The sequence below is a fragment of the Oncorhynchus tshawytscha genome, linkage group LG03, assembly GCF_018296145.1.
Source record: "Oncorhynchus tshawytscha isolate Ot180627B linkage group LG03, Otsh_v2.0, whole genome shotgun sequence".
Lineage (NCBI taxonomy): Eukaryota > Metazoa > Chordata > Actinopteri > Salmoniformes > Salmonidae > Oncorhynchus > Oncorhynchus tshawytscha.
This window is the reverse complement of record NC_056431.1, coordinates 52,734,364-52,753,140: the sequence shown is the minus strand read 5'-3', so window position 1 is coordinate 52,753,140 and position 18,777 is coordinate 52,734,364. Positions and strand designations below refer to the sequence as shown.

The window sequence follows — 18,777 nt, the reverse complement described above, 5'->3', positions numbered from 1 at the left end:
TCTGATTGAGAACCACTCCAGACAGCCATAGACTTTGCTAGATAACCCCACTAGCTACAATCCCAATACATACACACCAAAACCCCAAGACAAAACACACCACAATACAAAAACCCCATGCCACACCCTGGCCTGACCCAATACATGAAGAAAAACACAAAATACTTAGACCAGGGCGTGACAGGCACTCTATTTTCTATCATTTATCATACAATTATTTATTATGGGTTCCAGAGCTGACCAAGAAGATTTAACAGCTGAGGTAAAAAAAACATCATGCAACCATTGACTTTGAAAAGTCTTGGAATGCTTTAGACAGATCAAAATCATTACTTCCCATCAAAACGTTTAACTGAATGGAATAACTGAATTTCATTACTTACGACATGTCGATTACCTACATGGACCACTCCACTACTGATAACTAGTGTAATATAAAGTGCAATCAAAATAAAATAAACCCTTGGTGACAACCCCAATCATTGTCTTACAAAATAGTCATATGAACTGTAATTCTATGAATGAAACAAGCCAACACTTTACCATAAAGTCATAGTAAGAGTATAAAACTGAGTTTATTTTGTAAGCAATTTGCCCCTTTTTCTATAAATATATTCAATTTCATTAGACAACTATGAATTCAATAAATATGCTAATAGTTGCTTCTATAAGGATGGTTCGTTGGCAATTTTCTATTTTTTAAGTTGCAAAGGAAGGAGGGAGGAAATTAGTTGTACTGTATTCATGGCTAGTCATTTGAGTAACGGGGACGTTGTCTCTTTTCACAGCCTCCCTCACCCCGGAGGACACTGTTTGTTTGTTTGTTTGAATTGTTAGTAATGAAAAGTTAATCAAGTGAGATAATTGAAATGCTGTTGAAAGGCAGAGAGAGGGAGGGGAGAAGACTTGTGTGACATGATTTTTCATTACACTGTAACGGGGGGATTTATCTATTAATAAATGTATCGTTTCTATAAAATAATGGAGGGAGAGAAAAAGGTATGTTATTTGTATCACTTACAGCCTCTAGGCCCACTTATTTGGTGTCTACACAAGATGATGAAAGGAGTTTTATTCCTATAGAAGAGGTGAACTGAAACACAATATATGCAGTTTGCCGTGTTGTGAAGAGTCTCCAAAGTGAGAGTGGCTCTCATAATTTAGACATTCTGTATAAGACTAGGTTTGGGCAGTATACCGTATATATTGTAAATCGGGGTATTTGGAAATAACCATGGGATGGTCAATACCTACAGTAAAGTTTTGCAATACGCAGATTGTGTCATTGATTTCACCTGTCACATTATTTTACATTATGAACCTTACAGTAGTTCCCCATAACAGTTGAGCCAGTCACGTGTTCGTTTGTAAAAAGCACAATGGGAGAAAGCGGGAGCAGGAGAGTCCAGCTATGTATTGACAGTGGTCACGTTTTATATTGAATGTCAACTGTGTTTTTTTGCTTCAATAGAATGATCAGGGATGTGCAACTATAGTTTTCCTTCACAGAAAATACATGATTGCAAGACATTTGGCAGAAAATATCTTAATTTCCATCAGATGACAACAGAAGTGCAACGCCATGAGTAAATTAGTTTGCAATGAATGTTTGCATAAACATATTTTTATATTTCTAATGTTAATCATAGAAAGAATGTAGCCAACTACATTTCCTAATGTTTTGCTTAAAGTTAATATTTCATTTTACTGGAGAAAAGTAGGCTGGCTACACCGAGAAAAGTACTGGAGAAAAGTAGCTACACATCAGTCAGAGCGCTGTCTGCTGATAGAATGCCTGTTTGTGAATTCTCATCCAAGTGTAACTGAAGCACAAAATGAGTCTGATGCCAATCAGAAATTACAAGGAGCATTTTAGACCTGCGTTTACAAAATGCAGCAAGATATTTCTAATGTGTTTTATTTTGCAATTAATAAGGTGACGGTCATCATCTACTGCAGTGTTCGCTTTCTGACATGTTTGAGAAGTCAAACACCTTTTGGATTATTTATCTGTACAGCTGCCATCACTTGATTTCCATGCGTTTTTTCTCCTCTCCGTTCTCAGCCTGTCTGCTCCTCCCCTCTCTTCTCGGAGCAGAGCATTCAGGCCTGTTGCCCTTGCAACTCCAGACTCCACACAGACAGATCATGTACACATGCTGCTTCAGAGCCCGTACGGTTCTTCCTTTAGACAAGTATGTGTCAAAACTTTGTTAATTTGCACAACGTCTCTCATTCACATTCACTTGTAAATGTCCCAACTCACCAAAAATGACATTAGGTAGCTCCTACCTATATATGTATAACTTTTTGAGCTGGATTGCCTGTCTATGCAAATTGTTTATTTAGCTAGCAGCCAATGGAAGTTCGCTATTACTTGTCCTAACTTTGTTAGCATTCTGTTACTAGATGCCCAATGGGCTTGTTTGTGTTTCTTTGGCGCCCCTTTGTGTACTAAGATGGTAATACTGTATATCCTGGGATGAGAGAAGAACGGTATGACGATATGAACATCTGAATACTGCCCAAACCCTATAAGACTAAACACTAAAACTTCGGGTTAGGGGAATGTTATGAAATGTATTAGAAAGTGACTGAACATTTCAACATTTATCTAACAAGGCTGAGCAGTGCAGACAGACAGACAGATTTTGACAGATGGCAGTTTGACATGAGAAATCAGCAGCGTAGTGTTTCTTTTAGGATAAAAGCACAGTTTACCCCCACACTCCAGAGAGAGGTCCATATTCTGTGGATCAAACGGAGATGCGCCTGTCAAAACAGTGCAGTGTTTAAGGCATCAGGCAGCTACACCTCATCACTGTAATGTTTTAAGGCATCTGGAGTCTTATTATTGCAGTTGTATTTCTGTAACAAGAGACCAGTCAGGATGTTTCCATAAATGTGACTGGTTCAGGAGAACATTGGACGTCCAATGAAATCTGTTCAGGTTCAGTGGTAATTATTAGAGCTCTCATCAGTCTGTATGGTATGCCTCTCTCATTTGCTTTGTACAGTACTACAAGCTTACTGTACCTTAACATCAAAATTATTTAAATTTCTTCAGAACCAAATGTCTGCATAGTTTCCTTGACTTGACTTGAGAGAGACTCAACGAATACAGTAAAGAGCTGCTGTTTTTATGAGTAAGTTCATATTTAATTTGTTATTCAGCACTGTAAACACTTTGTTCAACACTTGTATAATCCATAAAATGCAAGTTCTCTCTACTTCCACTTATGCTACAAACAGCACTGCCACTGCAATGAATGAGTATTGCAAAGTGTTCCGATAGGCTTGCGTTGTTATTATTAGCGGCTTGTGACTTGTTTAAAATCGAGGAATATTTAACTTTCTCTGGTCATAGTAGTAACAACAGTAATTGGTGCATGAGGCAGAAAAAATGCAGCGCGACTTGAGTTTCGCCATGAAAACAAATCAAATGTATTTATAACACTCTTTGTACATCAACAGATGTCACAAATTGCTTACACAGAAAAAACAGCCTAAAACCCCATCAGCTGAAAGGCTGTCAAATAAAAGTGTATATGTCACACGCGCCGAACACAACAAGTGTAGACTTTCCCGTGAAATGCTTACTTACGAGCCCTTTCCAAACAACTCTGTAAGGATTTTTTTTTTTAAAGTAACACAATAAAATAACTATATCGAGGCTATATACAAGGAGTACGTACCAGTACATGTAGGTAGAGGTTGAACAGTCTGTAGCACCAAGTCTGCGTAGCCATTTAATTAACTGTTCAGTAGTCTTATGGCTTTGGGGTAGAAGCTGTTCAGGAGTCATTTGTCCCAGATTTGGTTCTACGGTACCACTTGCAGTGCAGTAGCAGAGAGAGCAGACTGTGACTTGGTTGGCTGGAGTCTTTGATGTTTAGGGCCTTCCTCTGACACCAAAAGTCCTGGATGACAGGGAGCACAGCCCCAGTGATGTACTGGGCGTACACACTACCCTCTGTAGCATCTTGCGGTCGGATGTCGAGCAGTTGCCATACCAAGCTTCTACATCTGCGTTGCTTGCTGTTTGGGGTTTTAGGCTGGGTTTCTGTATAAGCAGTTTGTGACATCTGTTGATGTAAAAGGGGCTTTATAAATACATTTAGTGACATTGAGGGAGAGGTTGCCAGGTCTGACCTCCTCCCTGTAGGCTCTCTCATCGTGGTAGAGGATCAGACCTAGTACCTTTGTGTCACTAACTTAATGATGGTGTTGGAGTAGTGTGTGGCCACGCAGTCATGGGTGAACAGGGAGTACAGGAGGGGGCTAAGCACTCACCCCTGAGGGGCCCCCGTGTTGAGGGTCAGCGTGGCGGATGTGTTGTTGCTTATCCTCACCACCTGGGGTCAGCCCATCAGAAAGTCCTGTATCCATTTGCAGGGGGAGGTGTTAAATCTCAGGGTCTTTAACTTAGTAATTGTTGTAGTCAATGAACAGCACTCGAACGTAGGTGTTTCTTTTGTCCAGGTGGGAAAGGGCAGTGTGGAGTGCAATAGACATTGCCTCATTTGTGGATATGTTGGTGTGGTGTGCGAATTGGAGTGGGTACAGGGTGTCTGGCATGATGGTGTTGATGTGAGGCATGACCAGCTTTTCAAAGCATTTCATGGCTACAGATGTGAGTGCTAAGCGGCGAAAGTTATTTGGACAGGTTACCTTTGTGTTCCTGGGACAGAGACTATGGTGGTCTGCTTGAAACATGTGGGTATTACAGACTGGGTCAGGGAGGTTGAAAATGTAATAGAAAACACTTGCTTGATGGTCAACGCATGCTCTGAGTACGCGTCTTGGTAATCAATATGGTCCTGCGGCCTTGTGAATTTTAACCTGTTAAAAGGTCTTACTCTCATCGGCTACAGAGAGCGTGATCATACAGTCATCCAGAACAGCTGGTGCTCTCATGCATGGTTCAGCGTCGCTTGCCTCAACGCGAGCATAGAAGGCATTTAGTTTGTCTGGTAGGCTCGCCTCACTGGGCAGCTCATTGCTGGGTTTCCCTTTGTTATTTTAAGGTCTCTCCGGAGATGTTCGAATGGGTTCAAGTCCGGGCTTTGGCTGGGCCACTCAAGGACATTCAGAGACTTGTCCTGAAGCCACTCCTGCATGGTCTTAGCTGTGTGCTTAGGGTCGTTGTCCTATTGCAAGGTGAACCTTCCCTCCAGTCTGAGGTCCTGAGTGCTCTGGAGCAGGTTTTCATCAAGGATCTCTCTGTACTTTGCTCAATTAATCTTTCCCTCGATCCTGACTAGTCTTCCTGTCCCTGACGCTGAAAAACATCCCCACAGCATGATGCTGCCGCCACCATGCTTCACCGTAAGGATGGTGCAAGGTTTCCTCCAGATGTGACACTTGGCATTCAGGCCAAAGAGTTCAATCTTGGTGGCCACTGACTAGTTAAAACTTTACATCTTAACAAGTATCTCTTTTAGAAGGCCAATATCACATTAGATAATTTCACAAATAGTTTAATCTTTACTCATTAATTTTATACAACAACTAGATGTAAATCTGATCACTGTTAAGTATACACACACAGAGGTACAGTTATATAGTTCTCCTGTCCTTCCCTGATTTCACAGAATAAAACTACTTTGACAGGAATGTTCTTTAATTACCTACGGACCATTCCCACATTCTCAAAAATATAAATATTGTTCAGTTCACCCATTTTGTGGATTAGGAGTTTTGGCGAGAGAAGCTCTTTGTTCTGAGACTCTCTCCCTCAATACTGCATGGCAGTTTCTACCTGGTATTTATGACCTGAGGTAATAAAACCTGGGTTAGGAGAGAGAGGGGGGGAGGGCACAATCTACACCCAGAAAGGGCCATGTCATGACACCCTGGAACGGGTAGCAACATAGAAAGTAGCTGGCTTGATAAAAACGATGTCCATTTCCTCTGTTCTCTTTGCTCGCAATGTCATTTGTTTTTACGGTTTGGGATGAGGAGTTCTGGAAAGGTGTGACTTTCAGCTTACAATAGGCCATAAGTATACAGCAGACCGCGGATTGTCCTCAATTTGATTATGCTATAACAACATACTGTAGCACCATGACCAGGATCTCTATTCATTTAAGTGAGAAGATTAGGGCTTTCAGGAGTAATGGAAAATATAGTACAGACAACAATGTTTGTTTTATTATCAATTAGTATATTTGAATTTATTTACAATATTTGTTGTATTCTTTGCTCTGTCTTTTCTGGTGGATTAAACTGAAATTGGAACCATCTTTCTATGGCTTGTTTAAAAAATAACAATATTTTGGAGACCTCCAAATTACCTAAAGTGAGTGAGAAAAAGGCCATTCTTGAACATGGGGTGAGACATTCTTACTAATTTGTAAATAAAGCCAATTTGTTATTTAGAATGATTTATTTCTGTTTTTAGAGGGAGAGAAACCAAAAGCCCACTGTCGCCTCATGGGTCTCCCAGGCGCAGCCGGCACTGGTATCGAGCCAGCATCTGTAGGAATTTAGCTTGCACTGTGATGCAGTGTCTTAGACTGCTGCGCCACTCAGGAGGCCCCATTCACACATTTTTTTATGCTGATCAATTGCCTTGCAAACTATTAAAATACAGAGAGGTGTTGGCAAGTCTTTTTGCCTGCTAAAAGCCCGTAATAGCCCACAAATGACCTCTAAATCCCGCAGCATAATCTCAAAACTTTTAGTTGAGCAACCACTGTAAGTGTGTGAAGTATGCTGTGGTGATATTGTGGTTACAGTATGTGCAGTATATGAGTACAGTTGCCAGTTTGCTCTATGTTCCCGCCACTGCACCTGTAGACTTCAGGGAGGTTAGTTACCTCAAGCTACTTTACAGACCGTACTAAGCAAACAGAGCCAGGTGGCTCAGTGGAAAAAGTTCATCATGGCATGCAGTCCTGTGAGAAGGAGTTCCAGCGTGCACTGCCCCGAGTGGAGTATGTGATTAAAAATAAACACGTTTTCTGAAGGTGAGAGAGAAGGGTTTAGTGCTTTTCCATATGGGTACCTTGGTATTATGCCCTCCTGGGATTTAGCCATGTATATTCATAAGAGAAGAAAGGAAGGAGGTGGTAGCAGGAAAAGTTGTCATAGACCCAGCTGGTTCTCTCTCTAACTTCTCTTTGTGACCTCAATTCCTCCTCCGTTTGTTCTACCTCCTATCGAGCCTGCTCTGCTCTCAGTGCTCTCTATGTGCATAATGGTGAAGTAGAACATATGTGTCCCAACCTGAGCTGAGCCCAACAGGTCACTGCCACTCCCACTCCGGCCAAATGAGATGCGTTTGTAATATTCCATCCCATGGAATCACTAAAAAGGCCACAAATCAGATATACTTCCACAGTCAATCCCTGCAGGGTGCCAGATATGAGTAACTTGAGGAGGAGTATGACAGTTAAAACAAGAGCCAGTACAACTGTTACAATTATTGATAGATTTTTTTGTTCGTAAAAAATCTTAACAGGGCTTCAAACAACTTCTTAGTGAATGGATTGGGTAAATGCTGGTTGACAGGACGTGGCTAGAATGCACTATTGCATTAAGGCCTGCATGGAGTTTAGATCTCACAGGCCAATGACAGCCCTGTAGCTGTCTATAGACTATATACAGTACAGCAGTTAAACTGCACACTCAACAAATACTGTATGAAATCACTTTGGGAGGTAATAGTCATTCAAAATCATACATTTTAAGAGGGTTAAAGAAACCAAATACACTTACGCAGTTGCTCTATTACAATGTCAACCACTTTGAGATCAATATTAATGCAATTCCTTTCCTTTGTCTTACTCTCCGGCAACACACCAAGCCAATGCATCAGACTGAGCAGAACACTGTATTGAACAGAACAGCCAATGAAATGTCCAGTGGCATCCCAGTGAATGGGATGCGTTTTGACTGTTTTTAGCATTTCCTCGAATCAAAAGCCAAGATCATTACCTTGAATCGACACACAGTGTGACTTGTATGTCTTCCAGGTCAAAAAAGGTCACAGTATTGTCCGTACCGGCCAAGCTGACTGCAGCTAACGAGTACTTAATCAGCACTGCCCGGTGGGTGGGCTTTGTCAGTATCCCAGTAAGCCAAGTGTCTATAGCAGCTTGGTGTTGAGGCTTTAGAATGTTGTGAGCAACAACAACCTGTGTACAACACAACACTTGGTGCTAGTGACCTGCTGGTCCAGCCAATCACCGGCTCTGTTACTGACAACCTACCTGGGTGATAGGAAGTAACCTTGGCAAGCTCACAGTGTTTGACTAGAGAGGGCAAATTATAAGAGAGCAGCTGCACTACCAAAATTAAACCATACCACACTAGAAAGGGAAACTTGTCTAATGCACTATTATTGTAATAAGATAAGAGTTTATTATTGGTGAAAGACATACTGCTGTCTAAAAATAACTATACCACATGCTTCACCAATACCCGTGTTGCTGATGTGGTCCATTCAGTGTTCATGGACGTGAATGAGATACAACCAGCTCTTACCTCTACAGTGAACTCCTTCATCGAAGCCATCCTCACAGTCTATGGCTCCGTTGCAGAGCTTGTTGAAGTGAATGCACTTCCTGGTCCCTATGCACTGTATGTGATTCAGGGGACATCTCACCACCACGTCCCCCGTACCTGGAACAGAGAAGACAGTCACTGTTAGCAAGCCCTGTATGGTATGATATGTCATCATTTTCTATATTCATTAGTAATGGGGGAAAAATCCTATACTGTACAGTTACATATTGCAATCAAATTTTGGGATATTTTATTCTTCTTTTTTCACTGTAGATAGCATTAGCTAGAGCTAGTCGGCGCTACCTGCACAACAACTCTGGTATTTTTCATCCTATAGCTTGTTATCCTAGCTATAAATAGTGAGCTTGTTCTCCTAGCTATAAAAATTGAGCCAACATGTTTTCAGCACTTATTTCCATGACTGATTAAAACTCGTTTTCTGATGCTCTCTCCTGTCTCTCCGCAGCAGGCATAGTGAGCAATATGTTTGCAACATCAAATCACAATAGAATTGCAGTATCAAATCGCAATACATATAAAATCGTGACAATCGTGGTACGTCTTGCATCGTGATGTCGCTGGCAATTCCCAGCTCTAATGTTCATTACCTAATTCTAGGTGTTAGATTCTAAGGAACACCCAAAAGTGATTAACTGAATTGCCATATTGTGCATTTGATAATAAACCCTCAGAATGCACAGTTGAAACCTTGAGCTATGAGCAGACAATCAACAATAAATTACACAACACTAATCACTATACCTAATTACTCATAAAAGCATTTATTTTTATGATCATTGTTTGGAGACATTTTATTTTCATACTATATAATCTTTTCCCACAGCGCTGTTCCTCTACAGAAAACATGATTACCATTCACAGAAGCACATCAGAGTAAAATATATAGAAGGCATATGCAAATTCTGTTTACACTTGACGGCATTGTTCTTTATACACAACAGATGTTCAGTGAGCTACAATGGGAAAGCCACGCTCCTGAACCACACACGAAAACCTATAACAGTGTGTAACCACGGGCGTGCGAGCAAACACACACACAGAGCAGAGAGGAAACAGCTGTTTAAGGATTCATGAGGCATATAGGTGACCCTCATCTGCGAGGCAGCAGCCCACCAGAGTACATAAAATACATCTGACCCAAGCAGCCAGCATTGTAAATGTGTCACATTGCACCTTAACTGCATTGGTATCAATTACCATAATGTCAACACTAGCCACTTAACAAGGAGATTTATTGTTACACGAGACAGGATCTCTTACCGATCCCCAGAGTTCCTCCATGTAGCTCTATACGAACTCATATCCAACCAAGAGCACTTGAACCGTCCTCGCTGAGCCATTACTTCATAACAGCTTTCATTTATACTTCATAAGGCAGGATGATGCCACAATTAAGGTGGCCATTACAAAATGGTCTGTCATTCTCAAGAGATTTAAAGAATATATTTGTTGGCGCAATAGAAGTGAAACCATGATGATTCCCTGTAACCATGCCATGGTCTCTACTCTCAGGCCTGCATTATTACATGTAATGCATATGAGATCTTTTTAAGTCTTTTATTTCTTAGACACCTCAACCCAACCCTAAGGATATGCAAGATTTAGGCAAAGTGAAATATAAGTGACCCTTTCATACATGAGCAAAATGGCAGCCAAATCAACTGGGCTCTTTTCACATTGTTCCTCTGAGACCTGAGTGATACATCCTATTAGTTTCAGAATGAAGCCAACATTGCACACAATAGGTTGCACTCTTTGCCCTAGTATTATTATACTAGGAGAGGAGTCACCTAACGCTTCAACCAACATGAGAAAAAGAGGTGCAGCAAAAATCACAACATTTGAAGAGAAAAGGGTGTGACCATTTCCAGTATATTCACTTCAAAATGCTTTTCAACGTAAATACCATACAGGGAAAATCGACGCTCGCTGCTCATCCACAGAGCCATTTTCTTAATGCATCCAAATAATTTACAAACACATTATATTGTTACTGCATCCACAGAATCTATTTACGGTAGTTAACAAAAGAATGTTTAGGTCTCTGACAACATGTCCCAATTCTCTTGCTGCGTGTGCACTGATCTAATGCAATGAGAGAAAGGCATGAATATTCATTGATTCTGATCCACCATACAGGAACACACAGATGGTCTCTCTACAGTTGAGAGAGGATGACAATCACTCTACTTAGCCCAGCGCAAAACTACCAACCACATTCTGCTCATTATGGTGCTGTAGGGTCCGTGGAAAAGTTAACAAAACTTATATTTCAACACATCAAACAGCCAGGGAATATAAAGTTTAGATAATTAGGTATGGCATGTCTTCAGTGGGTAGATAGATGCCAAATGCAGGGAACTGTAGCTCCTGTAACTGATGTCTTTGTTTACCAAGTTGTGATATTTAAGTCTCTCCAATTACTGTAGATCAGAGTAGCACATCTCCAGTCTCACAATAATTGATTAATAAATTAATCAGGTCCAGACAAGGGGGAAGATGTTTAGAGTTGGGGGTGCTGGGGGAGGGATAGTGGAATACCCCCCTCAACACACACACGCAAATCTCCCTCCCGCTCATGGTGTAGTGCACATTTTGTAGGTGCCGGAGAGGAATGATGTCATTATTTCTCAACGTTTGTATCGACATACAGTATGTAGACTAGTGAATATCATTATAGAATATGCATAGAATGCATCCTCCAATTGCAATGTCTGCCTATCCCCACACATATTGTCTCAAGAATTGTTTAGATTTTTAGTAGTCGTTCAAAATAGGCCATGGCATTATTATTCAATTGTGAATGACAATTCTTTGAGCATTACCAGTGAAATGTCCAAGCTGCAGCCAATAATTTGAACTCAATTAGTTTCATGGGAATATGCATTTACAGTAGATCTTCTTGAATTACTGTTTTGTGAGAAAATTAGAGTCGATGGTTCACTAACTATATAGCCTTCCTGTATTTTGTTTCAATCAAAGAACATTCTGCCTAGGGACGCGCTGTTGAGTTTTGGCCGATGAGATGTTTTTTTACTATTCAGCTACCATCCTAAAATCGTATAGGTAAAGGGGGATACCTAGTCAGCTGCACAACTTAAATGTGTCTTCCGCATTTAATAAAGGAATGTTTTGGTTATCCTAACCTGGACCCCATGTACAGTATAATAATAGCCCATTATGGGCTGTTTGTAGGACAATATACCTTTACCCAACACCTCTCTGTATTTTGATACTTTGTGGATGGGGGCTCCGGAGTGGATGGGGGCGCTCGCAGTGCAAAATGCATTTTTAATTTAGAATCTTCTATATGTAATTATTGGCGGAGAGTCACGTCATGTTTTTTGATATACTGTAGGCCTACCGTAGGCGACATGAGTTTCACTAGTGTTGAGTAATGTGCTGCTAAAAGTGGTGTAGGTGTTATTTAAAAAAAATTGCATATTGAAGTTGGAAGCAATAGGATTTGAAGCAAAAGCCTACAACTATTTTAGCACCGTTTCATGCTGCTCTGAGACAAACATGGGGACTGGTTTTGATAAATCAATGAGATTTTTATTTTCACTGAATCTCCGTTTGGGTATTAGTTAGACTAGAATTCGAAAATTAGAGTGTTGAAATGTTATGCTGTTAGTGTAGCCTTTATTTAACTAGGCATGTCAGTTAAAGGAAAAATACTTATTTACAAGGACACCCTACTCCTTCCTCCCGATTGGTGAATTGAACCCAGTTCTCCCGCAGGACACTGGATTCTTTAGCTAAATAGACCAGTACTGTACTCCTGACCATCACGTTGGACAGTGACATATTTTCCATTCCATCCTAAAGGAAACCCAGAGGGTTTTTCATTTTCCTTAGAATAAAACGCCATAATATTATTCAAATTAATTAAGCAAATACCAGTCAAAGATTTGGACACACCTACTCATTCCAGGGTTTTTCTTTATTTTTGCTATTTTTGCTACATTGAAGAATAAAAGTGAAGACATCACAAGTATGAAATAACACATATGGAATCAGTTAAGAACAAATTCTTATTTACAAGGACATCCTACTCCTTCCTCCCCGTCGGGGAATTGAACCCCGATCTCGCGCGTGCCTGCAATCTCTAGTACAGCCATTATTGGCGGCTGCCAAATGTTTCTCAAAGATGCCCTCTGGTGGTCAAACTAGCACTAACTAGCATTAACGGTACCAGTGGTTCACACTTAAATAACGTGCCATAGATTTCTGCGGCACCATGCAAGATGCACCGCAATTCGCTGCAACTTTTAAAGAAGGAACCAATGTAGCCTGTTTTGCTGCTTCTTAACTCAATACCGTTTTGAAAGTCTCCTTTCTTAACGGTTTTACATTCCTTGAGACCAACCAGAAATGTTTTGTTGGCCAAATTTTCTCAGATTTTGTGGTCTCTCGTTTCTGCATCACCAAATTTTGTACAGGCAAAAGAGTAGGCTAGGTGTGCTTCAATTGTTTCTTCAGTACACGGACGCACTCTGCCAGTTCTCACAATGGTGCTTGTTCAGTAAAGTTTAGATAAAAGCTGAATTAGTGTCTTGGAAGATCACAATGATTAATTATTATTCCATACTTAACAAAATATAAGCGCACAGTTCAATTTTTTATTTTTTTACTGAGTTACAGTTCATACAAGGAAATCAGTCAATTGAAATAAATGCATTAGGCCCTAATCTATGGATTTTACATGACTGGAAATACAGCTATGCATCTGTTGGTCACAGATACCTTAAAAAACTCTGTTCACAACATTGACATAAGCAAGCTGCTCACCCACACGACGCCATGCACGCGGTCGGCGGTTGTTAGGCCGGTTGGACCTACTGCCAAATATTTTAAAACAACGTTGGAGGTGGCTTATGATAACTGAATGCTCATTTCTCTATCTGGCAACAGCTTTGGTGGATATTCCTTTAGTCAGCATGCCAATTGCATGCTCCTTCAAAACTTGAAACATCTGTGGCATTGGGTTGTATGAGAAAACTGCACATTTTAGATTAGCCCGCTATTCTCCCCAGCACAAGGTGCACTTGTGTAATGATCATGCTGTTTAATCAGAATCTTGATATGCCACACCTGTCAGGTGGATGGATTATCTTGGCAAAGGAGAAATGTTGACTAACAGGGAGGTAAACAAATGTGTGCACAACATTTGAGAGAAATACGCTTTTTGTGCACATGGACATCTTTTATTTATATTCATATTTTTTTTCAATACACAAGACATAATATAAATATAATATAATAGCATAATATAATAGCATAATATAACGTTACTGTTATAACAATGACACCACCTAGCCTAGTGGTTCGAGCCAGTAACCGAAAGGTTGCTGGATAGAATCCCAACCTGACAAGTAAACAATCTGTCGTTCTGAGCAAAGACAGTTAAAGACGTAGATGTTTTTAACTGCCTTGCCAGCTCGGGAAGCGCTGAAGACATGGATGCCGATTATGGCAGCTCCCCGCACCTCTCTGAGTCAGAGGGGTTGGAACTTGTTGGGGATAGGGGGCAGTATTTTCACTTTGGATGAATTGCGTACCCATAGTGAACTGCATCCTACTCTGTCCTAGATTGCTAATATATGCATATTATTATTACTATTGGATAGAAAACACTCTGAAGTTTCTAAAACTGTTCGAATTATGTCTGTGAGTATAACAGAACTCATAGGGCAGCCAATCTTCCAAACAGGAAGTGAAATTCTGAATGCGGGTCTAATTTTAAGTCATCGCCACTTCACTTCCAAACAAGATATGGATCTGTTAGCACTTCCTACGCCTTCCACTAGATGTCCTCACTCAGTAGAACGTGGAATGGAGCCTCTGGTGTGAACTTTGACCGAATGGGAGGGGAATGAGTCTCTGTACTTGCAGAATGCAATTTCCCTGTTGCGCATTTGTCTGTTGATATCACCATCGTTCCATTTGGCTGCAGATGAAAACGTATGCTCTGGTTGGAACGTTATTGGATATATATGAAAATAACATCCTGAAGATTGATTCGCTACTTAGTTTGACCAGTTTATTCGACCTGGAAAATATATTTTTGAAGTTTTCGTCCGAGTTCGCCTGGACCAGCGTCAGCTTTTGGGCACGTGAGCTGAAAGTGGTAGCAAATCTAGCTAATTGGACACCAGTAATGGACATTATGGAACAAAACAACAATTTATTGTGGAACTAGGACTCCTTGCACTGCCTTCTGATGAAGATATTCAAAGGTAAGTGAATATTTATAGTGTTTTTTGTAGCTTCTGCACGGCCGGTTGTGATACAGCCTGGAATTGAACCAGGGTGTCTGTAGTGATGCCTCAACCACTGAGATGCAGTGCCTTAGACTACTGCGCCACTCAGGAGCCCCAACTTGAGACAGTGTAAGATATGCCAATGTAAGACATTCCTGCATAACGCCACACCAACTATCCTGCTAGCTATTGTCTGAGAACTAAGCAGCTGGTCCTGGTCCATTCCTGGAAGGGAGACCAGTGGTGTTGCTGCTGGAAGAGGTGTCAGATGGGGCATTAGAAGGAAAACAATCCCTCTGGTGAAAGCAGACACCAATGCCCCAGGCCAGGGCAGTGATTAGGCACTACCCTGCAAAGGGTACAATCCTGTGGATGAGATGGTAAACCAAGGTCCTGACACGGAGTGGTCATTAATTGCCCATGACACTTGTAGTGAGAGGAGGAATGACAAGCCCAATATCCCGGATGAATTATAAACCAAGTCGCCTTACCATGGCCACCTAAACAGCCACCTCTTTTCTCCGCTGCAACTCCCTAAGCTGATGATGTGAATGGTAATATTCTCTCTGCACACCTACAAGGTAAAATAAAGGTCCCAAACTTAAGAAGCTAGTTTGTGTAGGGGTGTGTGTCTGAACAATGAGACATGAATGAGAGAGTGCACTGTCCCTTAGGGAATAGTCAGCTCCTCACTTCACTACTAATTCACAGCGCTATCACTGTTGTCAATCTTTTTGAGACCCTGCTGAGTTATTTAAAGCTAGAAGAGTGTTTGAGCTACATTATGTCATGTTGCGTCTCTGACAGTGGAGGAATGTCTGAGTAGCACTTTGGATGGGAATAAATGGCATGAGCAATATTTATAAGGTCCGTCTGAAAATTGCCAGTTCATTTGTTTGACGAACAGTGCTAGGGAAACAATGGGAGTGTGTGTATTCAAGTTTGGAAAAAAGCTATCAAGCTCACGAAAATATATAGAACACGGCTCTAAGAGTAGGAGTAAGCTGAACTTACAACTTTAACCCCAATAGCATCAACAACAATAGCATATGATATCTACAAACTTGTTTTTGCTTTTTTTTTGCAAATGTAGAATTTTTCAAAAACAGAAATACCTTATTTGCATAAGAATTCAGAACCTTTGCTATGCGACTCGAAATTGAGCTCAGGTGCATCCTGTTTCCATTTATCATCCTTGAGATGTTTCTACAACTTGATTGTAGTCCACCTGTGGTAAATTCAATTGATTTTTACATGATTTGAAAAGGCAAACACTTGTCTTTATATGGTCCCAAAGTGGACAGTGCATGTCAGAGCACAACCCAAGCCATGAGGTTGAAGGAATTGTCTGTGGAGCTCCGAGACAGGATTGTGTCGAGGCAAAGATCTGTGGAAGGGCACTGGCCTCCATCATTCTTAAATGGAAGAAGTTTGGAACCACCAAGACTCTTCCGAATGCTGGCCGCCTGGCTAAACTGAGAAATTGTGGGAGAAGGGCCTTGGTCAGGGAGGTGACAAAGAACCTAATGGACACTCTGACAGAGCTCCAGAGATTCTCTGTGGAGATGGGAGAACCATCCAGAAAGACAACCATTTCTGAAGCACTCAAACTTCATGATGGTGCTGGAGTAGTGTTTGCCCACGCATTCGTGGGTGAACAGTGAGTAAAGGAGGGGACTAAGCACACACCCCTGATGGGCCCCAGTGTTGAGGATCAGCGTGGTAGATGTGTTGTTGCCTACCCTTAACACCTGGTGGTGGCATGTCAGAAATTTCAGGATCCAGTTGCAGAGGGAGGTGTTTAGTCCCACGGTCCTTAGCTTAGTGATGATTTTCGTGGGAACTATGGTGTTGAATGCTGAATTATAGTCAATGAACATCCTTTTCACAAGGGTGTTCCTTTTGTCCAGGTGGGAAAGGGCAGTGTGTAGTGTGTTTGAGATTGAGATTGCGTCATCCTTGGATCTGTTGCGGCGGTATGCAAATTGGAGTGAGTCTAGGGTTTCTGGCATGATGGTGTTGATGTGAGCCATGACCAGCCTTTCAAAGCACTTCATGGCTACCGACGTGAATGCTACGGGGCGGTAATCATTTAGGCAGGTTACCTTTGCTTTCTTGGGCACAGGGCCTATGGTGGTATGTTTGAAACATGTAGGTATTACAGACTCGGCCAGGGAGAGGTTCAAAATTGTCAGTGAAGACACATGACAGTTGGTCCGCGCATGCTTTGAGTACACGTCCTCGTAATCCGTCTGTCCCTTCAGCTTTGTGAATGTTGACCTGTTTAAAGGTCTTGCTCACATCGGCTGCGGAGAGCGTGATCACACAGTCGTCTGGAACAGCTGGTGCTATCATGCATGCTTCAGTGTTGCTTGCCTCAAATTGAGCATTTAGCTCGTCTGGTAGGCTCGCGTCACTGGGCAGCTCGTGGCTGGGTTTCACTTTGAGGTCCATAATAGTTTTCAAGCCCTGCCACATCTGACGAACGTCAGAGCCAGTGTATTAGGATTCACTCTTACACCTGTATTGACACTGCCTGTTAAATGGTTCGTTGAGGGCATAGCAGAATTTATTATAAGCGTCCGGATTAGTGTCCCGCTCCTTGAAAGCGGCAGCTCTAGCCTTTAGCTCGGTGCGGATTTTGCATGTAATCTATGGCTTCTGGTTGGGAAATGTACGTACGGTCACTGTGGGGACGACATCATCAATGCACTTATTGATGAAGCCGGTGACTGAGGTGGTATACTCCTCAATGCCATTGGATGAATCCTGGGAACATATTGCAGTCTGTGCTTGAAAAACAGTCCTGTAGCACAGCATCCGACCACTTCCCTATTGACTGTCACTGGTACATCCTGCTTTAGTTTTTGCTTGTAAGCAGGAATCAGGAGAATATAAATAGGGTCAGATTTGCCAAATAGAAGGCGAAGGAGAGCTTCGTATGCATTTCTGTATGTGGAGTAAAGGTGGTCTAGAGTTTTTTTCCTCTGGTTGTACAGAAATGAGGTAAAAAGGATTTAAGCTTGCCTGGATTAAAGTCTCTAGCCACGAGGAGTGCCGCTTCTGGATGAGCATTTTCTTGTTTGCTTATGGCCTTATACAACTCGTTTAGTGCGGTCTTAGTGCCAGCATCGGTTTGTGGTGTTAAATAGACAGTCATGAATAAAACAGATGTGAACTCTCTTCGTAGATAGTGTAGTCTACAGACTATCATGAGGTATTCTACTGTACCTCAGGCGAGCAATACCTTGAGACTTCTTTAATATTAGACATTCACACCAGCAGTTATTGACCACTAGACACCCTCATCTTGCCAGACGTAGCTGCTCTGTCCTACCGAAACATCGAGAAGCCAGCCAGAAACACAAGATAATACAGTTTTTAATGTCCCGTTGGTAGGATAGTCTTAATCGTAGATCATCCAGTTTGTTTTCCAATGATTGCACTTTGGCCATTAATACAGAGAGTAGTGGTGGTTTACTCACTCGCCGACGAATTCTCACAAGGCACCCAGACCTCCGCCCTCTGTATTTCCGTCTTTTCTTCACGCGGATGACAAGGATTTGGGCCTGGTCTCCGGGAAGCATTATATGCTTCATGTCAGACTCATTAAAGAAAAAATCTTTGTCCAGTTCGATGTGAGTAATTGGTGTTCTGATGTCCAGAAGCTCTTTTCAGTCACAAGAGACAGTCGCAGCAACATTATGTACAAAATACAACAATGCAAAAAAACTAACAAAATATCACAGTTGGTTAGGAGCCCATAAAACGGCAGCCATCCCCTCCCGCGCCATTACATATATTACGTAAGGCTGTAAGAGTAACAAAATATTGAAAAAGTCAAAGGGTCTGAATACTTTCTGAATGCACTGTATATTGGTATGGGTGTTGTTAGGCCTGTGACAATATCCTCAACACTGGCTTCGAGGGCATTATCACTTTTATTAAATGGTTTACCAACATATTCAAATAATGATTTACA

General features: G+C 41.5%; 1 protein-coding gene across 1 annotated transcript in view; it reads right to left on the bottom strand.

Annotated features, from left to right (window-relative positions):
- lrp1bb (low density lipoprotein receptor-related protein 1Bb) overlaps positions 1 to 18,777 on the bottom strand; it is a gene marked incomplete at its 5' end in the record, with an annotated part of 288,348 nt that overhangs the window by 245,982 nt on the left and 23,589 nt on the right. Inside the window, one exon of the mRNA XM_042319665.1 lies at positions 8,491 to 8,628. Within this exon, the coding sequence (XP_042175599.1) occupies positions 8,491 to 8,628 (138 nt within the window). The remainder of the gene's footprint in view (positions 1 to 8,490; positions 8,629 to 18,777) is intronic.